Raw genomic sequence first — 22,982 nt, 5'->3', positions numbered from 1 at the left:
TTCTTATTTAAGAGTAATTATTTTAATTTATTTATCCATCACGTATTTAATATTAGGGGTGGCAATTTGGATCCGGTTCCATGGATTCGATTAGATCCGGTTCGGTTCATAAGGATCCAGTTTAGATTAAGACTAGTTGAAACAAATCGAATCGGATCCAATTGATATTTTTTTAAAACTGGATCCATGTGGATCCACTTTAAATCCATTGAAAGTTTAACCACAAAATAAAGTGGGTCATATTGGATCCAACCAAAACTCAATTAAATACCAACACAATTTTCTCAAAAAAAAAAAAAAAGTCAAAATATTATTTTAATTAAAAGTTTAATCGATAAAAAATTCTCTCTCAGATTTCACCCCAAAAATTTCTCAACCCATCGCCATTCCCCACCTCCATCGCCGCTCCTCGCCGACCGCCGCCGTCAACAACCTCCACTCCGCTCGCCGCCGTCAACAACCTGCACTCCGCTCGCCGCCGTGAACAGCCTCCACTCCGCTCCCCGCCGTCAACAGCCTCCACTCCGCTCGCTGCCGCACGCCGCTCGCCGCCTTAACAAAAAAAAGGGGGGGGGGATTTAGAGCCACGTAAGAAACAAGCTTGAGATATGCAGTCTTGCCTCTCCAAGAACAATTTTCTTCACCAAAAGTAAATTTTCTTTTTCCTTTTTTCTTAATTTCTTTATATATATATATTAAGTTGCATTTTTATTTACTCAATAAGTCAATATCTTGGACATGTAGTAAATATTGAAATTTAGTGTCTGATCATTTCCAGGTGATTCTTGGTTTGGAGTTTATTGTAAAGTTATGGTCTTTACACACTTTTATTGAAATTTGTGTGTGTGTGTGTGTGTATAGAAACTGTGTATGCGAGTGTGTGTGTGTGTGTGTAAAACAGTGTGTGTGTGTGTGTGTGTGTAGAAACTGTGTATGCGAGTGTGTGTGTGTGTAAAACAGAGTGTGTGTGTGTGTAAACAGTGTGTGTAGAAGTTGTGTGTGCATGTGAGTGTGTGTGTGTGTGTAAAACAGTGTGTGTATGTGAGTGTGTGTGTGTGTGTGTTAAACAGTGTGTGTGTATGTGTAAAACAGAGTGTGTGTGTGTGTAAAACAGTGTGTGTGTGTGTGTGTGTGTAAAATAGTGTGTGCGTGTAAAACAGAGTGTGTGTGTGTGTGTGTAAAACAGAGTGTGTGTGTGTGTAAAATGGTGTGTGTGTGTGTGTGCATGAAACAGTGTGTGTGTGTGTGAGTGTGTGCGTGTGTGTGAGAGTGTGTATGAAAAGTGTGTGAATATGTGTGAGTTTGAAAGCTTAGATATTAAACCACATAAATTGAGATATTAAATCCTAAAAGTTGAGATATTAAACTACATAAATTAAGATATTAAATCCTAAAAGTTGAAATATTCAACCTCATAAGTTGAATTAAAAATGAAATGGATCCATGTGGATCCAATCCGGATCGGTCTAAATTCGATCCACATTAAATCTATTCATATAGGTTGATATTGGATCCGGATCCTTTTGAATCCGATCCACATGGATCCGGATCGGATTCGGTCCAAGTTGAGAAATTGCCACCCCTATTTAATATATATATGTATATATATATATGTATATATATATATATATATATATATATATATATATATATATATATATATATATATATATATATATATATATAAATTTTCGGACCGGCCAGGAACCGGAGTGAACCGGTGGGCCGGCCTGGCCCGGCGAACCGTATGTTGTACGGGCCGGTTCCGGTTCCTGAAAAGATGAACCGTGAACCGGAGTGAACCGTCCCGGAACCGGCCCGAACCGGGCCATGGCCGTGTCTATGCGGGGCAGGTATACACAAACCTGCAGTCGCCCCGAACCTGTTTCCGGGGAAAAAATAGAACCCGTACCCTCCCCATTTATTTGCGGGGCGGGCATTTCCCATAAATTTCGGGAAGGGTACCGGGTCGGATAAAAATTATCATCCCTAGCGCTAACAAAGACAAGAAGAAGCTAAGGTCGCATCTCGAAACGAATGACGTCAGGTACGAACTATGATATGTGTAATTTAACCTAAATGCCCATTAAATACAGCAGACCCAAATAAACAGGGAATTAGGTTACACAACCCTAATGAGTCTTGCATCTTAGGTACGACATGTCTATAAATTGGGAGTTCATTAAAACCCTGAACTTTTAATGGTTTATTCTACAAGAAACATATAATATATTCGCAGACACGAAAACTAGGTATTAAATAATAGGGGTCGTATTAGTACGTTTAGTAGTTGAAGGGTGTTCTTGAGATAAACCATATATATAATTCAAGGGTGCAAACTGTGCTTTCCCGGTAATTAAATGAAAGCAAGATTAGGATCGGAGTGCTTGCTTGGTCTAGACTCTAGAGATTCGAAATGATTATTTTTTTTCCAAAATCCAACAATTAAACCTCTAAAACAAACAAACCTCTGTCCAACACTTTCAACAAGTTGAATGTTTCAATACAAAAGAAATAATAATTTGCAGGTTTAGAATCACACATAGGAATATTAGTTTACTTCACATAATATTCGTAATCATATATAATATAAACACAACAATAGAGCATTTCACACAACATGATATTAGTAGTTTACTTTACATATTAACCTCCACAACCCCCGCCGCAGCCACCACCGCAGCCGCCTCCACAACCACCACCACCACCAGAGTCACCGCCAGCACCGCTGCTTATTACAGCGGCAGTGGTGACAGTGGCAGCGACAGCTGCTGCTCCAAGAACAACCATTCCACCATCCTTCAATCCGCTACTTTTCGGCTTTTCTCCTTTCTCCACATCACGATTATTATTAATCACCGTCTGACGTAGCGGCTGAGGAGGGGCGCGAGCCGGGGCTGTGGGGGTTTTCTTTTTGCGGCCATTGTTGCAAAGACAACATAAGAGGAGGACTAATGCCGCCACACAGCTGCACACAATGAGCACAATTGCATATGTTTTCATGTCGTACTTTATTACTTAATTATAACATATGTAATTTTCTTACACGCACTCTTGCTATTTATATTGTCTGTTCACGTTAAGTTGAGAAATAAATTTTAATTTGGTGTTTAAAAAATCTGACGAGGAAACAAGCTGGAAACTTTGATTGGTAGACAAGACAATATATACATTGTTGAGTTTCTTAAGTGTACGCCTTGCTCCGACCGGTCGGCAGCTATGACTGACTTTTGAGGGTCAACCACGACGACTTCAGCAAATTAAAATACATAAGGAATTCAATGGAAATGAAGATGCAATTATGCGTTTGTTTTGAAATTCCAATCTTGACTTGGTCCCTATCTTAACTTTTTTTTTTTTTTTTTAGTAAATTCAAGTCCATATCTTACTTTTATTTTCATTGCTTGGGTAAATTATAAATAACCCCTCGAGTTATACCTAAGCTAACCCCTTTAACATGTATAATAAATAAATGCAAATTTCATATTTATGATAAAATTATGGGGTAATATGCCTCACATCCCTCAAATCAAACTTAATTAGATATGAGTGATAAACTCAAATAAAATATTTTAACTACATCCCTATTTTAAAATAAAAATTGATACACATCCTTTGATTTTTATTTAACCCAAAAATACCCTTACGATACCTAATAAAAGTCACGGTGTCTCTTATTTTTCTTATTTCTTTCTCTCTCTTCCACTCTCTTTCTCACGCCGCTCAACCGCTCAACATATCACGTTATGGTTCTGGTTCTGGTTCTATCTCTCCCTCTCTCTCTCTCCCTCCCTCCCTCCTGATCTCTTCTCCTCTTCTCTCTCACACACGTCCCCCCCCTCCCTTCCTCCTTTTTTTTTTCTTTTCAATTATAGTAAAATGATAAAGGCTATGATGGTGGTTATGGCAGATGGCAGCGGTATGATGGCGGCGGTTATGGTAGGCGACGACGATGGCTATGGCGACGCTCGGCATAGCAATTGCATCGGGAGGCTATGTGATGGCAGGCTCGTTGTTTGCTTGCAACCCACATGGATGAATCGTGAAGGTGGGTCTGGGTGTGGGGGGTGGAGAGGGGGAGTAGTGGCGTGGTGGTGGCGGTGGATCGGATTTAGGGTTTGTCGGGAAAAATTTAAGATTTTTCGATTTAGTTGTTTACAGATATCTATGAGTGTCTATGGGTGTCTATGGTGTCTGACGGCTAGGGTTGAAAGGAGTTAGGGTCTCAAGATGTCTATGGGTTACTACGGATTACAAAAGGTTTCTACAGAATTCTTTAGATGTCTACGGCAAAAAAAAAATTAAAAAAATCATAATTTTCAATTTATTTTGAAAATAAGGGGAAAAAATATATTTTATATAATGAAAAAATACGAAAAATGAAAATAAAAAAGAAAAAAGAAACCATAATTTTTAATTTTATGTAGAAAAGGGGAAAAATAGATTTTTATATAATGAAAAATATGAAAGAAAAAGAAAAAAAAACGTGTTCTACGAAAAAATGAAAAAAAAATGGTAGATGCAAATTTAAAAATGTTAAATAATACCATAGTTCATCATAGTATATTTATAATCTGTTGTAATTTTGAATTTGTGAGTAGAGGGGCATTTTTTGAATAAATTTAATAAAGGATGTGAAGCAAATTTTAATTAGACTTGTCATTTAGTTCTAATACGGTTTGTCACCAGGGACTTATATCTTAAGACCCCTAAAATTATATTCCATCCTTTAAACCCTTATTATACATCCTAATTTAACTCAAATTTCACTAATTTTGATCATAAAAATTCAATTTTAACTTTTCATTTTTTTAGAATTTTATTTTTCTGATATTTTTTTTCGCCAGTGCACGTATCAAACAAGCAATATAGTATAAATATCCGAGTATCGATCCCACAAGAAATATTTAATAGTCTAATCGCACCCTAGATTTTCCAAATTATGTTCAAGTCCACCCTACACAGTCGACTTTATAGTTGATTTAACCACATTATAAAAAACAAATAAATAAGCAAGCAAAACCAAGGTGATAAGCACGAAGATTGATCTTATTTAAAGGTCTAAGATTTTATCTTCCCCTATGTGATTATTGATCCTAAGGATGATAATGGGTAAGGGTTTGTCAGGTCTTAGACCAGGAACCAACAGGAACCAACCTGTTTGGGCGGGTTTAGGTAAGTTTAATGGTTTTAGGTCGGATGATGGATTTAAGTTTTTAGAACCGGATGGGGTTACGGATCGGATCTTATTGGAACCGACCCACAACCGACCCGTATAAATATATTATATTTAATAGTAATCTATATATACTGAAAGAATTTATGGTCCCGAATTCGTTTAATACAGAGATGTTATCTTAAGTGTTGTGACACTTAAGAAAACATGCAGCGGAAATATAAAGAACTAAAGACAATACACAGATCTAAAAAATGTTCACAAGTAAAAACTTGTGAACTTGCCCTTTACAGGACGTAAAAATTATATTAAAACAGTTTTCCAAGAATACAAATAGAAGATGTACGAAAACTTCTTCCTTATGAATGAATCATTCTCATGATCATTCTTACATTCAAATCTAGAAACAAAAAGAGAAATATTAAAAATTCTAGATTTCAAATAATGTACTCGTAAGGAGTACGTACAACAGATCCTAGAAACATACTAAAACTCTCGTAGATAAACTTCAGCACTCGTTTTTTGTTTCTTCGAAATCTACTTCTTTCTTGAGTCTTGAGTTTGGTATTTATAGACTTTCCAAGCTTCCACTCCTCAGCCCATGATCTGCAAGAAAACCAACCACAAGAGCACTCAAGAAAATGGGTTAGTGGGTTAGTTAAGAAGTTAGAATAATATCCACAATTAAACCCACTAAGCACTACTTAGCCCACTAAGTCATAACTAAAATTTAGTTTGAAAGTAAGAGAGTTAAAAACACTTTTATGGAAAAACCCACGTGTTTCAAAGTCCCCCTTTTTAACTTTCTGATCAAAACTAAATTTTAGCTAAAATTCCCCCTGAGATATTGCTTGAACTCCCCCTTTTTAACTTTCTGATCAAAACTAAATTTTAGCTAAAATTCCCCCTGAGATATTGCTTGAACTCCCCCTGAATTTGATAATAAACAAAATATAGAAAATCAATTTCAAAACAAATTCAGCAAGATAGTCCAACACAATTTAAAAGAAAGGAAACAACTAAAGTGCAGTCCTAAACAAAAGTTCAGAGGGAAAAATAAAAACAGAACAAAATCAAAATATTGTTCATAAAAACAATTAAAGTAGAATATCCAAAGTCTCCTCAGTATCAGCTGCTGCTCCTCCATCACTAGCATTGGATCCACTACTTTCCTCTGCTCCTTGAGCTTCACCCTCATTCTTTGCTCCTTCTTCATTAACTCCTTGCTCTATGCCTCTGGCATCCAAAGGGTGAGAAGTCCCTGCTTCAACTTCATGACTAGCTTTTCCTCCCCCTTTTTGATCAGAAAGAGCTTTGTGGAGCATTTCCACCATGGACTGGTGATAAGTAATCTGAGCTAGAGAGTGAGAAAGTTGTTGTAACAAAAGATCTCTAGGAATATAAACAAGAATGTCAGGAGTGTTGTCAACATGAGGAGCAACACCTTCAGTACCAAGATTATTTTGACATGATTCAGTTGAGAGGAAATTATCTCCATTCCAGGGAAGATCTTGGACATGAGGAGCTTTGAGAAAATTTTGAGAAATAGTGATCATGCCAAGTGGAGTGTGAAGATATTCTGATTCATCTTGGCCCAAATTTTGAGAAAGTAAAATGGAGTAGATGAGAGAAGGGTAAGGAAGGTGAGTGGAGGATGAAATTTTCTGGGCAAGATGACCTATATTATTAAAGAAAAGTTTGCCAAAATCAACTGGTAATCCCATCCCCAATTTGTACATGAGTACTGCATGAGGTTTAGTTACCACAGAGACATTTTTGGATGGAATCCAATTCATCACTGTGAGTCTGAACAAGACAGAATAAAATGCAGTGAGTTGAGAAAATTTGAATTTTCTGGGGTGAGCAGGCCAACATTTTAGACGATTTCCAGAAAGAGTCTTACAAACCTCAGTAAAATCACCATAATTATCCTCATCAATCACAGTATGAGTTTGTAAATGAGAGTTGATAATTTTGGGAGAAAATGGAATTTCGCACAAAAACTTTGCCAAAGTTTGGAGAATTTTTCTTTAAAAAGGAGGTTTGCAAATTGGCATAAAATTCCTTCACAACAGAGGGATCATACGGACAGGCAACCTCAACTAGACTAAGGATTTTTCTTTGATCAAGAAAAGCAGTGATCCTATGTCTATCAAACTCATCCTTGGAAATTTTATTTTCCTCAATGAATTGGCAATTCATGATTTGAGGACTCAAATTTGAATCAGATTCAAAATAAAAGGTAGGACTGAAGGCATTGTTTACCTCAAAAGGAGTTGACAAATCCTTCCCATCCAAGTCTGGCTCTTCTTCCTCTGAGGATTCCCCATCTTCTGAGTCTTCAAGCTCATCTGGAATGTATGCTGGCTCAGGTGATGCAACAGGTGGGGCAGCATCTTCTTCCTTCTGAGAGGATTCCTCAGAAGAGTCACTGTCTGACTCTGTGGAGGGCAATTTTTTGCGAAAAGAGGCAAGGGGAACCTCCCAGCTGTCATCACTTTTCTCTGGTTCTTCAGCCTGAGGAGGTGATGCATCCACTTGAACAGCTGCTTCTGCCAGAGTTTTCAGAGGGTCTGCATGTGGTGTTGAGGGTGTTTCTTCAGTGGTAGTGAAATCCTGAGCATCAACAATGGGAATGTCAACATGCTCGGCAGAGGACATCCCAGAAAAATCAGGCATTTCTTCATCCTGGTAGGGAGCAGCATCCTCAGCAGCACTCTGAGGGACATTGGTTGAGACAGTGGGTGCAGCAGCATCTTCTGGAACATGTGCAGCAACATCTTCAGAAACAGAATGTTGAGAAGCTGCTGCTGCCATGTTAGGGTGAGATGTATCCCCCTGAGTTGATGCTGGGGGAGGTGAGTCGTTGGAAGATGACTCGGAGGAGCTTGAGGATCGAGCTTGGGCCTCTAGTTCTGCAAAGGTAGGGTCTCCTTCTTCATCATCTGTGTCTTCATCAACCAAATGGAGACCTCTTGGAGGGTTTGGCCTAACTGGAGTACGGCCACCTCTGCCGCCTCTTCTTCCACATCTGCCTCCTCTTCTGGGAGAGTTTTCTCCCCTCCGGCGTTGTGACCCAGCAGTATTCAGATCTGGGAAGGGATTCATGCGCTTGGACCGGCGAGTTGGAAACCTTCCTGCAGTGGAAGAGGGACCCACATACTCGAAGTTGTCTGGGTCAATCGGATTCAGCTCGTCACCGAGCTCAATAAAACTGATCGGCATAGCTTCAAGGTTGACAGGATGAACGATGATGGCCAGATTTGGGTCTGCTGGTTCAGGTGCTGCAGCATCGTTGTGGACATCACCAACGGCTGGAAAAGGATTTCTAGGAGGAGATGCCATGATACAGTAGATAAAGAAAAATTGCTTCTTTGTGCTTTTGATTTTTGAGTGTGAATTTTCGAAAGAAGAAGCACGAAATTTATAAGCCCTAATTTTTGCTGAAAAATTTGAAGTGGAGAAGGTGAAGAAGTGGTGTGCGTTTTTCTTGGAGAAAGTGTGATTAAGGAGAATAAAAGTTTATTCGGCAGTTTAAAGCAAAACGTGACACATGGCACAATAAGGAGTGGACTTAGTGGAAAATAAAAGACTAACCCATGTACCCCATGACCCATATAAATAGTGATAATTCGATAAAAATAAAAATAATAACCGTAGCACTCACGAATTATTCACTAAAATAAAAAACACATTTATTAATGATTAATAGTGTAAAAAAAATTGGCTAACATGCATAGATTTTATTATATATATATATATATATATATATATATATATATATATATATATATATATATATATATATATATTTTAAACTCTTATTTTCAAGTCATCACATGGAACATGATCAAGTGTTCAGTTTGAAGGTTCCTCAGTTACTAAGATATGACTATCAAAATAGAGGAGTTTGACTTATGTGAATGTAATTGTTCTCTAAATGTTTACATGAAGCATGATCATGTTTCAAGGTGAAAGACTTCCAGTTACTTATTTAGAAAATAATCCATCACAGTGAAGTCATTATTTAAAGAAGCTATGCTTCAGTAAATTATGTTGCAGCTTAAGATATTAGATAAGGTGCTGCAACATATTTCAGGACATGTTTATTGAGTACACATACCGAGAGATTTTCTAAGTTTAGAAAACCTCTCATAATCTAATGCCTTTGTAAAGATGTCAGCCAGCTGATCTTCTGTAGGAATGTACTTTAAGCACACTATATTTTTCTCAACTATATCACGAATAAAATGATGTTTGATATCTATGTGTTTAGTTCGTGAGTGTTGAACATGATTTTTTGAAATGTCAATAGCACTTGAATTATCACAATATATGGTCAGGGTGTCACTGGTCAACCCATAATCTCCCAACATTTATTTCATCCAAATTAGTTGACCACAACATCCTCCAGTAGCTACATATTCTGATTCAGCTGTTGAAAGAGATACACAATTTTGCTTTCTACTAAACCATGAAACCAGATTATTCCCCAAAAAGAAACATGCACCGGAGGTGTTTTTTCCGTCACTAATATCCCCAGCCCAATCAGAATCACTAAAGCCTATTAAATTTGTATTAGTGTCTTTGAAAAACTGAATCCCTAAGTCTACTGTACCTGCAACATACCTAATAATCATCTTCACAGCTTTAAGATGAGTGACTTTGGGATTAGCTTGATACCTGGCACACACACAAACACTAAACATAATGTCAGGCCTGCTTGCTGTTAGATACAGAAGGCTTCCAATCATGCTTCTGTAGAGGGTGCTGTCAACATCTTCAGCAACATCATCCTTGGACAGTTTTTCACTTGAACCCATTGGAGTTTTCATGTGCTTGGCTGACTCCAACTCAAACCTTTTGACTAGATTGAGAGCATACTTCTTTTGATTTAAAAAAATTCCTTCACCTGTCTGTTTGATTTGGAGTCCTAGGAAGTAATTCAACTCTCCTACCATGCTCATTTCAAAAGTGTGAGACATAGAATCTACAAAAGACTGTAAAAGGTTAGCATAGGTAGAACCAAAAACAATATCATCAACATATATCTGTACAATAATGATATGGTTATTTGTTCTTCTTACAAATAAAGTTCTGTCGGCCTCGCCTCTGTTGAACTGTATTTCAAGTAAGAAGTCAGTGAGTCTTTGATACCAAGCTCTAGGAGCTTGTTTAAGACCATACAGAGCCTTCTTAAGATTGAAAACATGATTAGGCTTGGCAGAATCTTCAAAACCCTTGGGCTGCTCTACATATGCTTCTTCATTTAGAACACCATTCAGAAATGCACTTTTGATGTCCATCTGATACAATTTGATTTTAAGAAAACAGGTTATAGCAAGAAGTAACCTAATAGATTCAATTCTAGCTACTGGAGCAAAGGTTTCATCAAAGTCTATACCCTCAATTTGGGTATAACCTTGTGCTACTAACCTAGCCTTATTTCTAACCACTGTACCTTTTTCATCAGTTTTGTTTTTGAAAATCCACTTAGTTCCTATCACATTTACATGGCTTTGTCTGGGAACTAAGTACCAAAAATCATTTCTGATGAACTGATTCAGTTCTTCATGCATTGCATTGATCCAGAATTCATCCTTCAGAGCTTCTGCAATATTCTTTGGTTCAACTGAAGACACAAAACAAGTAGTTCCAGTTAGTGCACATTCAGAAGATAAATTTGCAAATCTTACCATATCTCTGTAATTCACTCTCTCTTTTCTTCTGGTTCTTATCCCATCAAAGATATCTCCCACCACTTGAGTAGAGGGGTGATTTTTCTGGATTCTACTTGATGGTTCCTTTCTGCAGACATCATAGGTTGGCTGCAATTCAGCTTCTGTGTTCTCTGTAGGATGTATTGAGTCAGATGTGGTAACACTTGGCTCAACACCTTCTTCTCTTGAAACCGGACTGTTTATATATGGGGCATCTGTGGCAGTAGTGTCTTCTCCGGTTGTTTCTCCTTCAGCAATCAGGTCATTAACTTCATCTTCAGCTGTTTTACTGCGGAGATCAGCAAAGTCATCAAATACCACATTTACAGATTCAAAAATTTAGCTAGATGATCTCTATCATTTAGGACATAGGAGACACATCCAAACACATGCATGTATTCTAGATTAGGTTTCTTACCATAAAGAATTTCATATGAAGTCATCATAGACCCTAATCTTAGATACACATGATTTGAGATGTGACAAGCTGTGTTGACAGCCTCAGCCCAAAACCTTTTAGACAGATTTTTTGCACTCATCATTACCCTAGCCATCTCCTGGATAGTTCTGTTTTTCTTTCAGCAATACCATTTTGCTGAGGAGTTTTTGGAGCAGAAAATTCATGTTTTATACCATTTTTATTACAAAAAGCAAGAAATAAAGCATTCTCAAATTCTTTTCCATGATCAGACCTTATTCTACGAATAGAAACTTGAAATTGAGTTCTAACAAACCTGTACAAATTTCTGAAAACTTCAAAAGTATCAGATTTTTCTCTTAAAAAGTACACCCAAGTATATCTTGAAAAATCATCAACACACACAAAAACATATTTTTTACCACCTAAACTTTCTACCTTTATGGGACGCATAAGATCCATATGTACAAGTCAAAACAAATGGTGGTACCAACGTGTTGTAACACTTTGTGTGGTACTCTAGTTTGCTTTCCCTTCTGGCACATTCCGCATATAGGAATGTCCTTGATCTTGAGATCTGGAATTCCTCTTATGGCATTGTACTTGTTGAGCAGCTTCAGATTTTTGAAGTTTGTGTGCCCTAGTTTCTGGTGCCACAGCTCTACTTCACTTACTCTTGAGCTCTTGCATGAGATGGTGTCACCTGTTTGATAACAATTATCCATTGATCTGGAACCTGTCAGTACACAATGATTTTGATTATCAAACACAGAACAACAATATTTATCAAATTGCACACGTAGATCATCATCACACAATTGACTAATACTGATGAGATTTGACCCCAATCCTTCAACATGTAAGACATTTGAAAGCTTTGGAAGTCCCTCAATACTGACTGTTCCACGTCCAACCATTTTGCCTTTAGCTCCTCCTCCATAGGTTACACGTCATCCATTAAGTGTATGGTAGTTTGATAGAAATTCTTTTGTTCCAGTCATGTGCCCAGAGCATCCACTATCAAAGTAACATGAACCTGAAATGTTAGCATTTAAAGAGGTGTATACTGCCTTGCACAAAAGTTTACCTTTGGGAGTCCATATTTTACACTCATTTTTGGTAAATTCTACCTTTTTCTTTGAAGTGTTTCCTGGAGTGATGTGACTCATCCTGTACAACATTTTGTCACTACTTAGTTTCTCACAAAATGGACGAATATGTCCTGGTGAGAAACAATAATGACAAATGTATCCCCTTATTCTGGACTCTGGAGTGGAGACTGTGGAATTTCTGCATTTTTTTCCATTTGAACCCTTCTCTTTTACAAAAACAATTTCTTTCTTCTTTACTGGCTTGTGTTTCTTCACTTGTTTTTTGAACCCTAGACCTTCATTTTTGTTGTATTTTTCCAGTGACACAATCTCTTTGAGTTTAGTTGTGCCGGTATTCATCCTCTTGATTGCTAGAGTTGCTTCTTTGAGTTCATCTTTCACCTTTGCCAGTTCAAGATCCTTCTTGGTGATACCAACCTCCAAATGTGTGATTGTTTCTTTGAGAGAAGAATTTTCCTTGTTGGCTGCATCTAGAGCTTGAGTCTTCTTCTCCAAGTCACTAACCAATTTCTTACACATTTCTTCCTCATCACTAACTGCTTCTTTACTGCATTCTGCTGCATTCAAAGAAATAGAGTTTAAACATGTATAATGATCATTATTTAACTCAGAAATTTCAGTTACTGAAAGTGTTTCAGAAAGTGTTGCAGCATCTAGAGAAACTCCTTGTGATTCTGTATCAGAAGCACTTCCAGTGATATATCTGACAGAAAGAGCTTGTTTAGTGGATTGCTTCTCGTCTGTCTGTTCAGGTTGCTCTTCCTCCTCATCACTGACAGCACAAATCAAACTCATTCCTCTTCTTCTCAAGGTATTTGCACATTCATTAGCATAATGTCCAAATCCTGAACAGGCCATGCATTTAATATGATCCAAGTTAGGTGGTTCAGAATTTGAACGAATAAATGAAGAATTTTTTAAAGTGTTTTGAGGAGATGTTTGAGGAAATGTTCTCTGTGGAATAGATCTGTTCCGGGGCTGAGTTTGTCGATTTTGTGAAGAGCCATCTGGAAATAACTGTCTGGGCTTGATTCCACTTCGTCTGTATGCCCTATTGAATTTCTGAATTTGGAATGCCACATTGTTGAGACATTCCTCTGCATCATCATCATATTCCGTAGCAACTTCTTCCTTCTCTAGTTCTGCCTGGAGTGCATTTGAGATAGCCTTACCTTTCTCCTTTCTTTGATCTTCAAAGTTCATTTCCCTAGACTTTAAGCTACCAATTAGGTCGTCCAGACGTAAGGATGATGTGTCTTTGGCCTCCTCAATTGCAGTAACTGTCATGCTGAATCTTTCTGGGAGAGTTCTCAATACCTTATTCACCAGTGTCTCATTGCTCAAAGGACCACCTAAGGATTGAAATTCATTAGCTAAATCGATCAATTTCTCATTGTATTGAGAAATTGTTTCGGTTTCTTCCATCCTTAGTCTCTCAAATTTGGAAGAGAGTAATCTGAGCTTAGTTCTCCTGACACTGTATGATCCTTCACAATGTAGCTGAAGAACCTCCCATGCATCCTTTGCATAAGTGCACACTGAAATTAATTTAAACATTGTTAAATCTACTGAATTGAAGATTGCATTTAACGCCTTTGAGTTTTGATTGGCATTTGATAGATCATCTGCTGTCCACCGTAATTCTGGTGTTGGAAATACATCCCCATCCGCATCTGTGATAGTTGGTGGCTTCCAACCAGTGAGAATAGATCTCCAGGCTCTCTCATCAATGGCTTTGATGTACGCCCTCATCTTGACTTTCCAGTAGGTGTAGTTTGTGCCATCAAGTACAGGAGGTCGCATAGAAGCAGTCATTTGAGTATCCATCACGAATTCGTTTCTGTAAAAGAAATAGGAACAAACACTTAGTATACGTCAAGTGTTGGCTCTTGATACCAATTGAAAGAATTTATGGTCCCGAATTCGTTTAATACAGAGATGTTATCTTAAGTGTTGTGACACTTGAGAAAACATGCAGCGGAAATATAAAGAACTAAAGACAATACACAGATCTAAAAAATGTTCACAAGTAAAAACTTGTGAACTTGCCCTTTACAGGATGGAAAAATTATATTAAAACAGTGTTCCAAGAATACAAATAGAAGATGTACGAAAACTTCTTCCTTATGAATGAATTGTTAGAGTAGGTGACCAACAAGCCAACATGTGGCTGTGGTCTTTCGTATTTATTATTGTAATAAACGAACCTTTATTCGTATTAATGATAAAACACCTTGGCATTCTATATCTTTGTCCCTTTGTCACAAGCATAGATATAGTCCTTACAGTTATTACAAGTACTAGTAATTGATCGTTAGGATCGTGAGATATTTACTTAAGTATTATAACTGTTAAACGTGTTCCTAGTCGAAGGGTTACGCCACTAATGTGGATATCGGCCTTTCCCATTAAGACTAGCACTTAGTGTATGTGTACTGCATCTCATCAGTAAACGGTATTGTGATATCGGCATGCATAAGTGGGTGCTCGTAAGTTGACGAGTTCACTGAACTCCCTCACCCTAGAAATCTCTAAGTGGTTCCCAATAATCGAGTAGAGATATCTATGGTATAGTTGTACACCATTAGTCCTTATGACCTAGACATCACCGTGACTTCACTAGAGGACCAGCTGTATCGTGACCTGTCCCTGAGTTCCACCGAGGACCATCCCAAGGGCCAGTGTTCGTGCAGTCCGAAATCTAGTGGGAGGTCTGTGCATTGTAGTCGGGGATTCGATCGCTAGAATAGTCTTGGATGTCCTGTGTGTTCTGAAAGTTTGTAATCATTCTAAGTCTCTGGCCAGAGCTGACTAAGTGATGATTAGAGAATTCGATTCTCTAAGTCATGCACGTAAGGATTACAACACTTAGAACGATCGCACCGTCATCGAACATATAAAGAGGTCTCGATGAACCAATGCCTCTAGTTCGATCGGGACATATGAATCGAAGGGACCGTACTGTACGTTAACTATATCTGAAGGTTCTTGCAGGCACTTCATTTGTATCTAGGGAATCATGACGCGTAGTTGCTAGACGCCAATCTTGATTCGTTGGGTGGTTAAGGTGAAACGAGTTTCATCTTAATCGTAACTCTAAGGGGACGAGTTTTGACCACAAAGGGTTGTGGGCCCACGGCTAGCTTACACCTGAACCATCGAGGGTCACACTGCTCGTGCACATGAGATCTTTGAATAAACGGTCAGAGATAAAATGGTTTATCTTTGCATGATTGGAAGTCAATATGATTGGGTCCAACATTCGTAATTTAGAATTATGAATGAGAATAAGAAAAGGAAAAGAATAGGCGAAAGTTGTAGTGAACTTTCTAAATCGGGAAGTTTCCAAATTTAGAAAGTGCACTGAACTAGGGTTTCCACTTTTGGAAAGTTGGAAAATGAAAGATGGCACTCGTAATGACGAGGACATTATAATGAATCCGAATATGTAATTGTTACGATTTTCCGATCATTGAATTGAGAGAGACGAGCAAGTGAAGGAACTAACGAGCTTAAGCTGTTGGGTCCGGTCCAACTTAAGCCCGTTAGGGTTTTATGCAAGGGACTATAAATACATGATTTATAGGTCTTGCACAAACACACAACACGTCCAAAACCCTAGCCGCTCCCTCTCTCACGCTCGGCCATCTCCCCTCGGCCACCGCGCCATCGTCGCCGGAAAATCGCCGGAATCGGCCATCCGTTGGCCGATCTCTTTCGGTATTCCTTTCCTTATTTCTTTTCTTCCGTTATTCTGACTATTACGTGTCTAGTGCCACGTGTTTAGTAGATCGAAGTATACGAGGTGAAATCCAAGAGGAGGAAGATTGAAGAATCGAAGATGCGAGAAGGCAATTCTGAAAAACTGCTCTCGGATTTTCTGCGCTGTCCAGCGAGAAAATTCGCCATAAATCAACCGGTGATCGGATGGACGTGAAATTTTGACAGCAGCTTCACGACTCATAAATCTACCATCGTCCAGAAGGAATTATTCATCCAGTAAATACGCATGGAGATACGGAAGTCGGAGCAAGGCTGTAATTTCAGATCAGCAAACAGATTGGATCAATAGGAGTGGGAAGAGCAGCTAGCCATCTTCTCTGCGCGTGAGATTCACGCGCCGCCGTGGCCGTCTCGCCGCTCTTGCCGCTGCACCGCTGCTGCCCCGATTGTACGGATTGGTTTCCGTAGCAATCTCGACTTGCTAAGTGCGCCTACCTCACGCTTCAAGAGGTAAACACGCGAAACCCTAGTTTCGATTTGAGTTTTGTTTAAACTATGTATTCATGTTTGTTTCGTATGATTTTATGTGATTATGTGTAATCGATTAAATCGTTGCAAGCATGTTATTTGGTTTAAACGCGAGCATGTTAATTGATTTAAATTCGATAGAAATTATTAGCATGTAAATTGTCTTTAATTTTCGCTGGAAGCGCAAAGGTACGCAATTAATTGAATTTAAATTATCGGGCATGTGCTTATGTGATTTTAAACTCGTTTAAATCGCATAAAATTTTTGTTTTCCGCTGCGTATGCGTGCCCGAAACCCAACATGAATCATTCTCATGATCATTCTTACATTCAAATCTAGAAACAAAAAGAGAAATATTAAAAATTCTAGATTTCAAATAATGTACTCGTAAGGAGTATGTACAACAGATCCTAGAAACACACTAAAACTCTCGTAGATAAACTTCAGCAGTCGTTTTTTGTTTCTTCGAAATCTACTTCTTTCTTGAGTCTTGAGTTTGGTATTTATAGACTTTCCAAGCTTCCACTCCTCAGCCCATGATCTGCAAGAAAACCAACCACAAGAGTACTCAAGAAAATGGGTTAGTGGGTTAGTTAAGAAGTTAGAATAATATCCACAATTAAACCCACTAAGCACTACTTAGCCCACTAAGTCATAACTAAAATTTAGTTTGAAAGTAAGAGAGTTAAAAACACTTTTATGAAAAAACCCACGTGTTTCATATACAAATTAATTTAAAATTTCATTCATTAAACTGCCAACTTTCATCGTGTCTATTCTCATTTGTCATTTTTTCACCATTTCATTTTTTTTAATCTGGTTTGTCGTAAGTAATATCTATCAAACTTGTCGATCAACGATAGTCGTCTTGCCGTTTGAATTTTTTTTATCCTACAACTTAAATATACTTAATTATATATTTATTATTCACTTTATATTACTTGTACAAGTTTTTAAAAATATTGTATTTTAATTTTGAGCTTTTTATTAAAATATACAATCAAAATATTATGAAAGTTAAAAATATTGATTTTTTGTAATGTTAACGGGTCTAGCGGGTCTGGCGAGTCAGAATATTTTAATTCGGGTATGGGTTGGGCCGGGTCGGGGTCTAAGCAAAAACGAGTTGAGGTGGATCTGGGTTTTATATATTTTTCGCAAGTCAGATCTCGGGTTTAGATAAACCCGTCTCAGAACCAACCCATTAGCATCCCTAATTGATCCCACGGTTCCTTCATTCATATAAGCACTCAACTCAGATTACTAAAGTGAGATGCTAAATTAATCATAATCCAAGAGAAAAAACATTAACATAATGCTTAAGAGGTGAACCAAAAACAAATTTTATTATTTTTCTTTAATTAATGATTTCTATCCATTTATGCGTCTCTCTCTCGTATATCTTGGCGGAGATTTTTTGACAGCTTTATACTCTTCAAGTTTCTGCTTATGATAAGTTTCTAAATTCTAACTCATATGTTTTTTTTTTTTTCTTTTTTCTTTTCTTTTTCTTTTTTTGTTATTATTATTAAAATGTAAATATTATAAATCAAAAAGGGGTCATTATAAATAAGCCCATCAATGGGTACTTAATTATAAAGAGATCAAGACAAAATATTTCTTTACAAATAAGTCCACACATGGTCCAGATTGTTGTAAAAGATTAAAATAGCCCCTCATACTTTAATATGCTCCAATTTCATCCTTAATTTAATTTAACCTCAATTTAACTCCAAATTTTACAAATTATTCAATTGTGACCCAAAACTTTTTTGTTTCAAATTTTTTTTTTGCCGTCGGATTCCGACGTTGACTTTTCGATTTTTTTTTTCTTCCGAATTTATTCGCCGGTTTCCAGCGTTGACATTTTTTCTTTTTTTCCTCCTGATTTTTCAACCACCGGTCTCCGGCGTTAATTTTTTCGTTTTTTTTCTCTTTCTTTAATATTTTTTTTTCGTTTAAACAACAATATTGTTGTGATTGACATTAATATTAACTATATTACTGTTAAACACAGTAAAATTAATTAAACTACAGTTTAACACAGTAATATTGCTATATTAATCTCTAGCACAGTAATATTGCTATATTAATCTCTAGCACAGTAATATTAACACAACAAAACTCATTATTATTGTGTAATAGAGTAATATTACTATGTCGACCCGTTAGAGTAATATTACTATGTCGACCTGTTCAACAAATGTAAACATAATAAAAAGTCAAAATAATTAATATTACTGTGAGTGACAGTAATATTACAATAACAACAGTAATATTACCGTCAACCACAGTAATATTAAGAGAGGTATTAAAAACTAGGATCAAGTATAAGATCAAACCCATTTACACTAGAGACATTGCATTAATTAATAGTGACAACTAATAATTCATTTACACGAAAAAAATTAAGAACACAATTTGTGGGCTCACATTATCCTAACTTGAGCTCACTTTCCGGGTACGAAGTTAGTGGCAAAGGCCCAGGCATTGTTGTTAACGGGATCGGCAAGATGGTCGGCAAGGTTTTCGAGTGGGCCCTTTCCGGTAACAATAGCCTGAACAAAGAATCCGAACATGGAGAACATTGCAAGTCTGCCGTTCTTTAGCTCCTTTACCTTGAGCTCAGCGAAGGCTTCCGGGTCATCAGCAAGGCCCAATGGGTCGAAGCTACCACCCGGGTAAAGTGGGTCAACCACCTCACCGAGGGGCCCACCGGCAATTCTATAGCCCTCAATAGCTCCCATCAAAACAACTTGGACACCCCAAATGGCCAATATGCTCTGAGCATGGACCAAGCTTGGGTTGCCCAAATAGTCGAGGCCACCCTCACTGAAGATTTGTGATCCGGCCTTGAACCAAACAGCCTCACCGAACTTTACACCATTGCGGGCCAAAAGCTCGGGGAAGACGCAACCAAGAGCACCAAGCATGGCCCATCTTGAGTGGATCACTTCAAGCTCACGGTTCTTGGAGAATGTTTCGGGGTCAGCTGAAAGTCCAGCGGTGTCCCACCCGTAGTCACCTGGGAACTCACCGGTGAGGTAGCTAGGTGCCTCCCCGGAGAATGGGCCCAAATACTTGACACGGTCTGGGCCGTACCATGGGCTGCCGGATGAAGCAGGCTTCGGCTTTGCGGCGGTTTTCCTCATTGAGACACGGCTGTAGTTGGCGCTGATTTCGGGAGAGAGCTTCACTGCCTGTCCGGCGAAAGATGGGGAAGACAACGCCATTGAAGAGGCAGCCATTATTGTATTAATTATCAAATGAAAGAATATGTATTTGCAAAGAATTTTTAATGTGTGTTGGTTGATTTCTAAGTCAGGCAAGTGATCAGGTATTTATATGAACTGGGATTAATTACGAGCGAGGGTCCTAATAATTATCTAAATATCATTATCCAGATTGCTATTGGTCTAGGTGGCATATATGTATATTTGGCAACGGCTATCACCACTAATCCTCTTTGAATTTGGAGACATGAGGATGTAAGAATCTCACGAGATGTGTGAGTGTTTTCTTTTGACCAATGAGGTTTTGCCAAGTGTGCGGTCTGAATATGTATGTATGAAAATAGAGATGCTTGGAGTTGGATGTGAATATCTGAACATCCTCATATTGAAGCATAGCCACATGCGTACGATTTTTAGGAATCACACACAACATCCGAAGATGTGTTGGTTTATGTAATTGTTTATTTATTAGGGAACTAATTATATCTTTTTCCAGATAATAAAAAAATATGCAGATACACTTCAAATACTTCATGACAATTTATTTTTTTTTTGGAAAAAAAAGGACAAAATGCACTTCACTCTCTATAAATTTTCCATTCTTGCATTTTCACCCCTAAAAATTCTACAAAGGGATCTACCCACTTCGAATTATTGGTTTAGTTGCCCTTTGCTCCAAAAGCCAATTACCAGTGGACATCGTGCACCAAAAATAACATTTTAAATCGGCAATGTGCAGAAAAATAATATTTTTATGGGCAAAGTGCAACAAAAATAACATTTAAAGTGGTAACGTGCAACAAAAAAAGTCCATTCCGATAAATAATCCATCAGAATTTTGTTATAGGGATAATGTGCAACAAGAATAGCATTTTGAAAGGGGGCATTCACTTTATTAAATTTGGAGGGGTAAAGTGCGAAAAATAGAAATTTATAGGGGTGACGTACAATTTGTCCACGGAAAAATAAGCATTACCCACCCCATATTTGGCGAATTCATGTAGGAGAGAACTCCCTCTTTTTTTTCTAATTTGAGAGAACCCCTTTTGTTGTTAGTTTGGGTGACTAATAGTAGCAAGATTTCAATTATACCTAGGGGTGCAAGTTGGAACGGAATTTCCAATTTCCGCCGATTCCGATCCGAAAAGTTCCGATTTTGGAACAACTTTTTTCATTTCGACTTCCGAAATTCCGATTTCCGAATTTTTCCGATTTTTTTGGATTGGAATTGGAATTATATAAAATAAATTTGGAATTTCCGATTTCCGATCCGATTTAATTCCGAAAAAATCCGATTTTTTTCCGAAAAATACACCTATAAATAATATATATTATATAATACTTATTTTCCGAAAAATACACCTATAAGTTTTGTTTTAGGATTTTGACATAATGAATTGTTATTAGAAGTTTTATTGGATATTATGTTGTGTTTATTTTTTTGAACTGAAATTTAGTAGTTATTAGTTTTACTTTTATCGACGTGGATGTTCTTATTTTTAAAAAATTATGAACATTACAGAAATTTTCGGCTAAGTTTTGAAATTTTAAAGCTTATGTGATTTCCGATTTTTTTCCGAAATTCCGAATTTTCCGGGTCTTTTGGAATTGGAATGAATTTTTTGATTCCGAAATTTTTGGAATTGGAATTGGAATTGATTTTGTACTTCCGAAATTTTTTGGAAATTTTCCGAAAAAGGCTAATTCCGATCCGATCCATCCGACTTCCACCCCTAATTATACCCTTAATGATTTATTAATTACAAACACCCCCCTGAGGTATAGTCAATTTACGAAAAAACCCCTCTTGTTTGGATAATTACATCTACCCCTCAACTATGATTTTTTTCTTACACATCCACCCTTATGGTGTCAAATTCAATATAATCATCTAGATTTCGTGGAATGTGCTCTAGTTTGTTCTCGTTTTGTGTAAAAATACAGTTTCTGATGCACCACAATCTGATATATACAAGCCAAAAAACACTTATTATGATCATCTTGCTTCAAAATGTAGAGTTCGAATGGGATAAAACGGGTACAAAAGTGATAATATTCCATATAATCTCGAAGATTCCACTAAATTTGAGGAGTTGATGGGGTCGTTGTAATTATCCAAACACAAGAGTGAGGTTTTCGTAATTTGATCATACCTCAAGGGGGTGGTTGAAATTTACCCTAACATTTTTAACCCTAATTTATTAATTATCATCTCTTGCGCCTTTCTTTCCTCTCTCTTTTCTTTTTCTCGATCGAAAGAAATTGTATTCTCACTCTTTTCTCTTCTTCCCTATCCTCTCTCCCTCTTTACAATAGTAGATCGATGGTTAGGTTGTGCAATGGGTCGCTTACATGCAGCGGATGGCGACGTTGAACGCTACGGCGCAGACTAATGTATGCAAATGAGGAAGACGAGGACTAAGGCACGCCAGGGCCGTAGACTAATGTGCAAATTGTGCTTGAGGGAGTAAGTGATACAAATGATATTTTAAATTGTAAGTGTTACAGAGGGTATACTTTAGATGTTAAATTATATTACCCATAACTAAACAATATTTCTCTAGAAATTTCAAAATTATGCCCAATAACTAATAGGTCTGTGATTGTAAATATAGTCAATTTTAAAATAATTTATGGCTGATATTATCAAATTAGTAGTTAACTAACTTTCAATGAAAAACGGCTTAAGTCCACTTTGCAAGCTTTTGAAATATACCATTTTGGCCATTTGCACCTTCGAAATAAATTAATAGCAATTGCCCCCCGAAACACAATAAATCATGCATAATTTATTCCAAATGAATTTTTAAAACTAATAAAGGTAATTTAATATTTTTAGTTGTATTTTTTTAGAATGCCAAATATCAAATTAATTTTTTTTAAGAACTCTTTTGTTGAGGAGGACAAAATCTGGAAATATTAGATTTTTCGTCCTCAAACTTTACTCATTTTTTTCAAAACTTTCCTTCAAACATTTTGAATTAACAATATTAGTCCTCAATCAAGTCATTTTTGACATAATTGTCTGCCGTTTACATTTTCAGTTATGTTGGATGGAAAATGACATGTGC

The 22,982-nt window shown here is 37.3% G+C and overlaps 1 protein-coding gene across 1 annotated transcript; it reads right to left on the bottom strand.

Moving 5' to 3' along the window:
* Nucleotides 1–19,047: 19,047 nt before the first annotated feature.
* On the bottom strand, nt 19,048–20,016 carry LOC105966703 (chlorophyll a-b binding protein 3C, chloroplastic). Its single transcript, XM_012991285.2, has one exon. The coding sequence runs from the start codon at nt 19,924–19,926 to the stop codon at nt 19,129–19,131; it is 798 nt and encodes a 265-aa protein (XP_012846739.2). The 5' UTR covers nt 19,927–20,016; the 3' UTR covers nt 19,048–19,128.
* Between the last annotated feature and the right edge of the window lie 2,966 nt (nt 20,017–22,982).

The sequence above is a fragment of the Erythranthe guttata genome, chromosome 13, assembly GCF_056151865.1.
Source record: "Erythranthe guttata isolate IM_541 chromosome 13, IM_541, whole genome shotgun sequence".
Classification (NCBI taxonomy): domain Eukaryota; kingdom Viridiplantae; phylum Streptophyta; class Magnoliopsida; order Lamiales; family Phrymaceae; genus Erythranthe; species Erythranthe guttata.
This window is presented reverse-complemented; position numbering and strand designations above follow the sequence as displayed.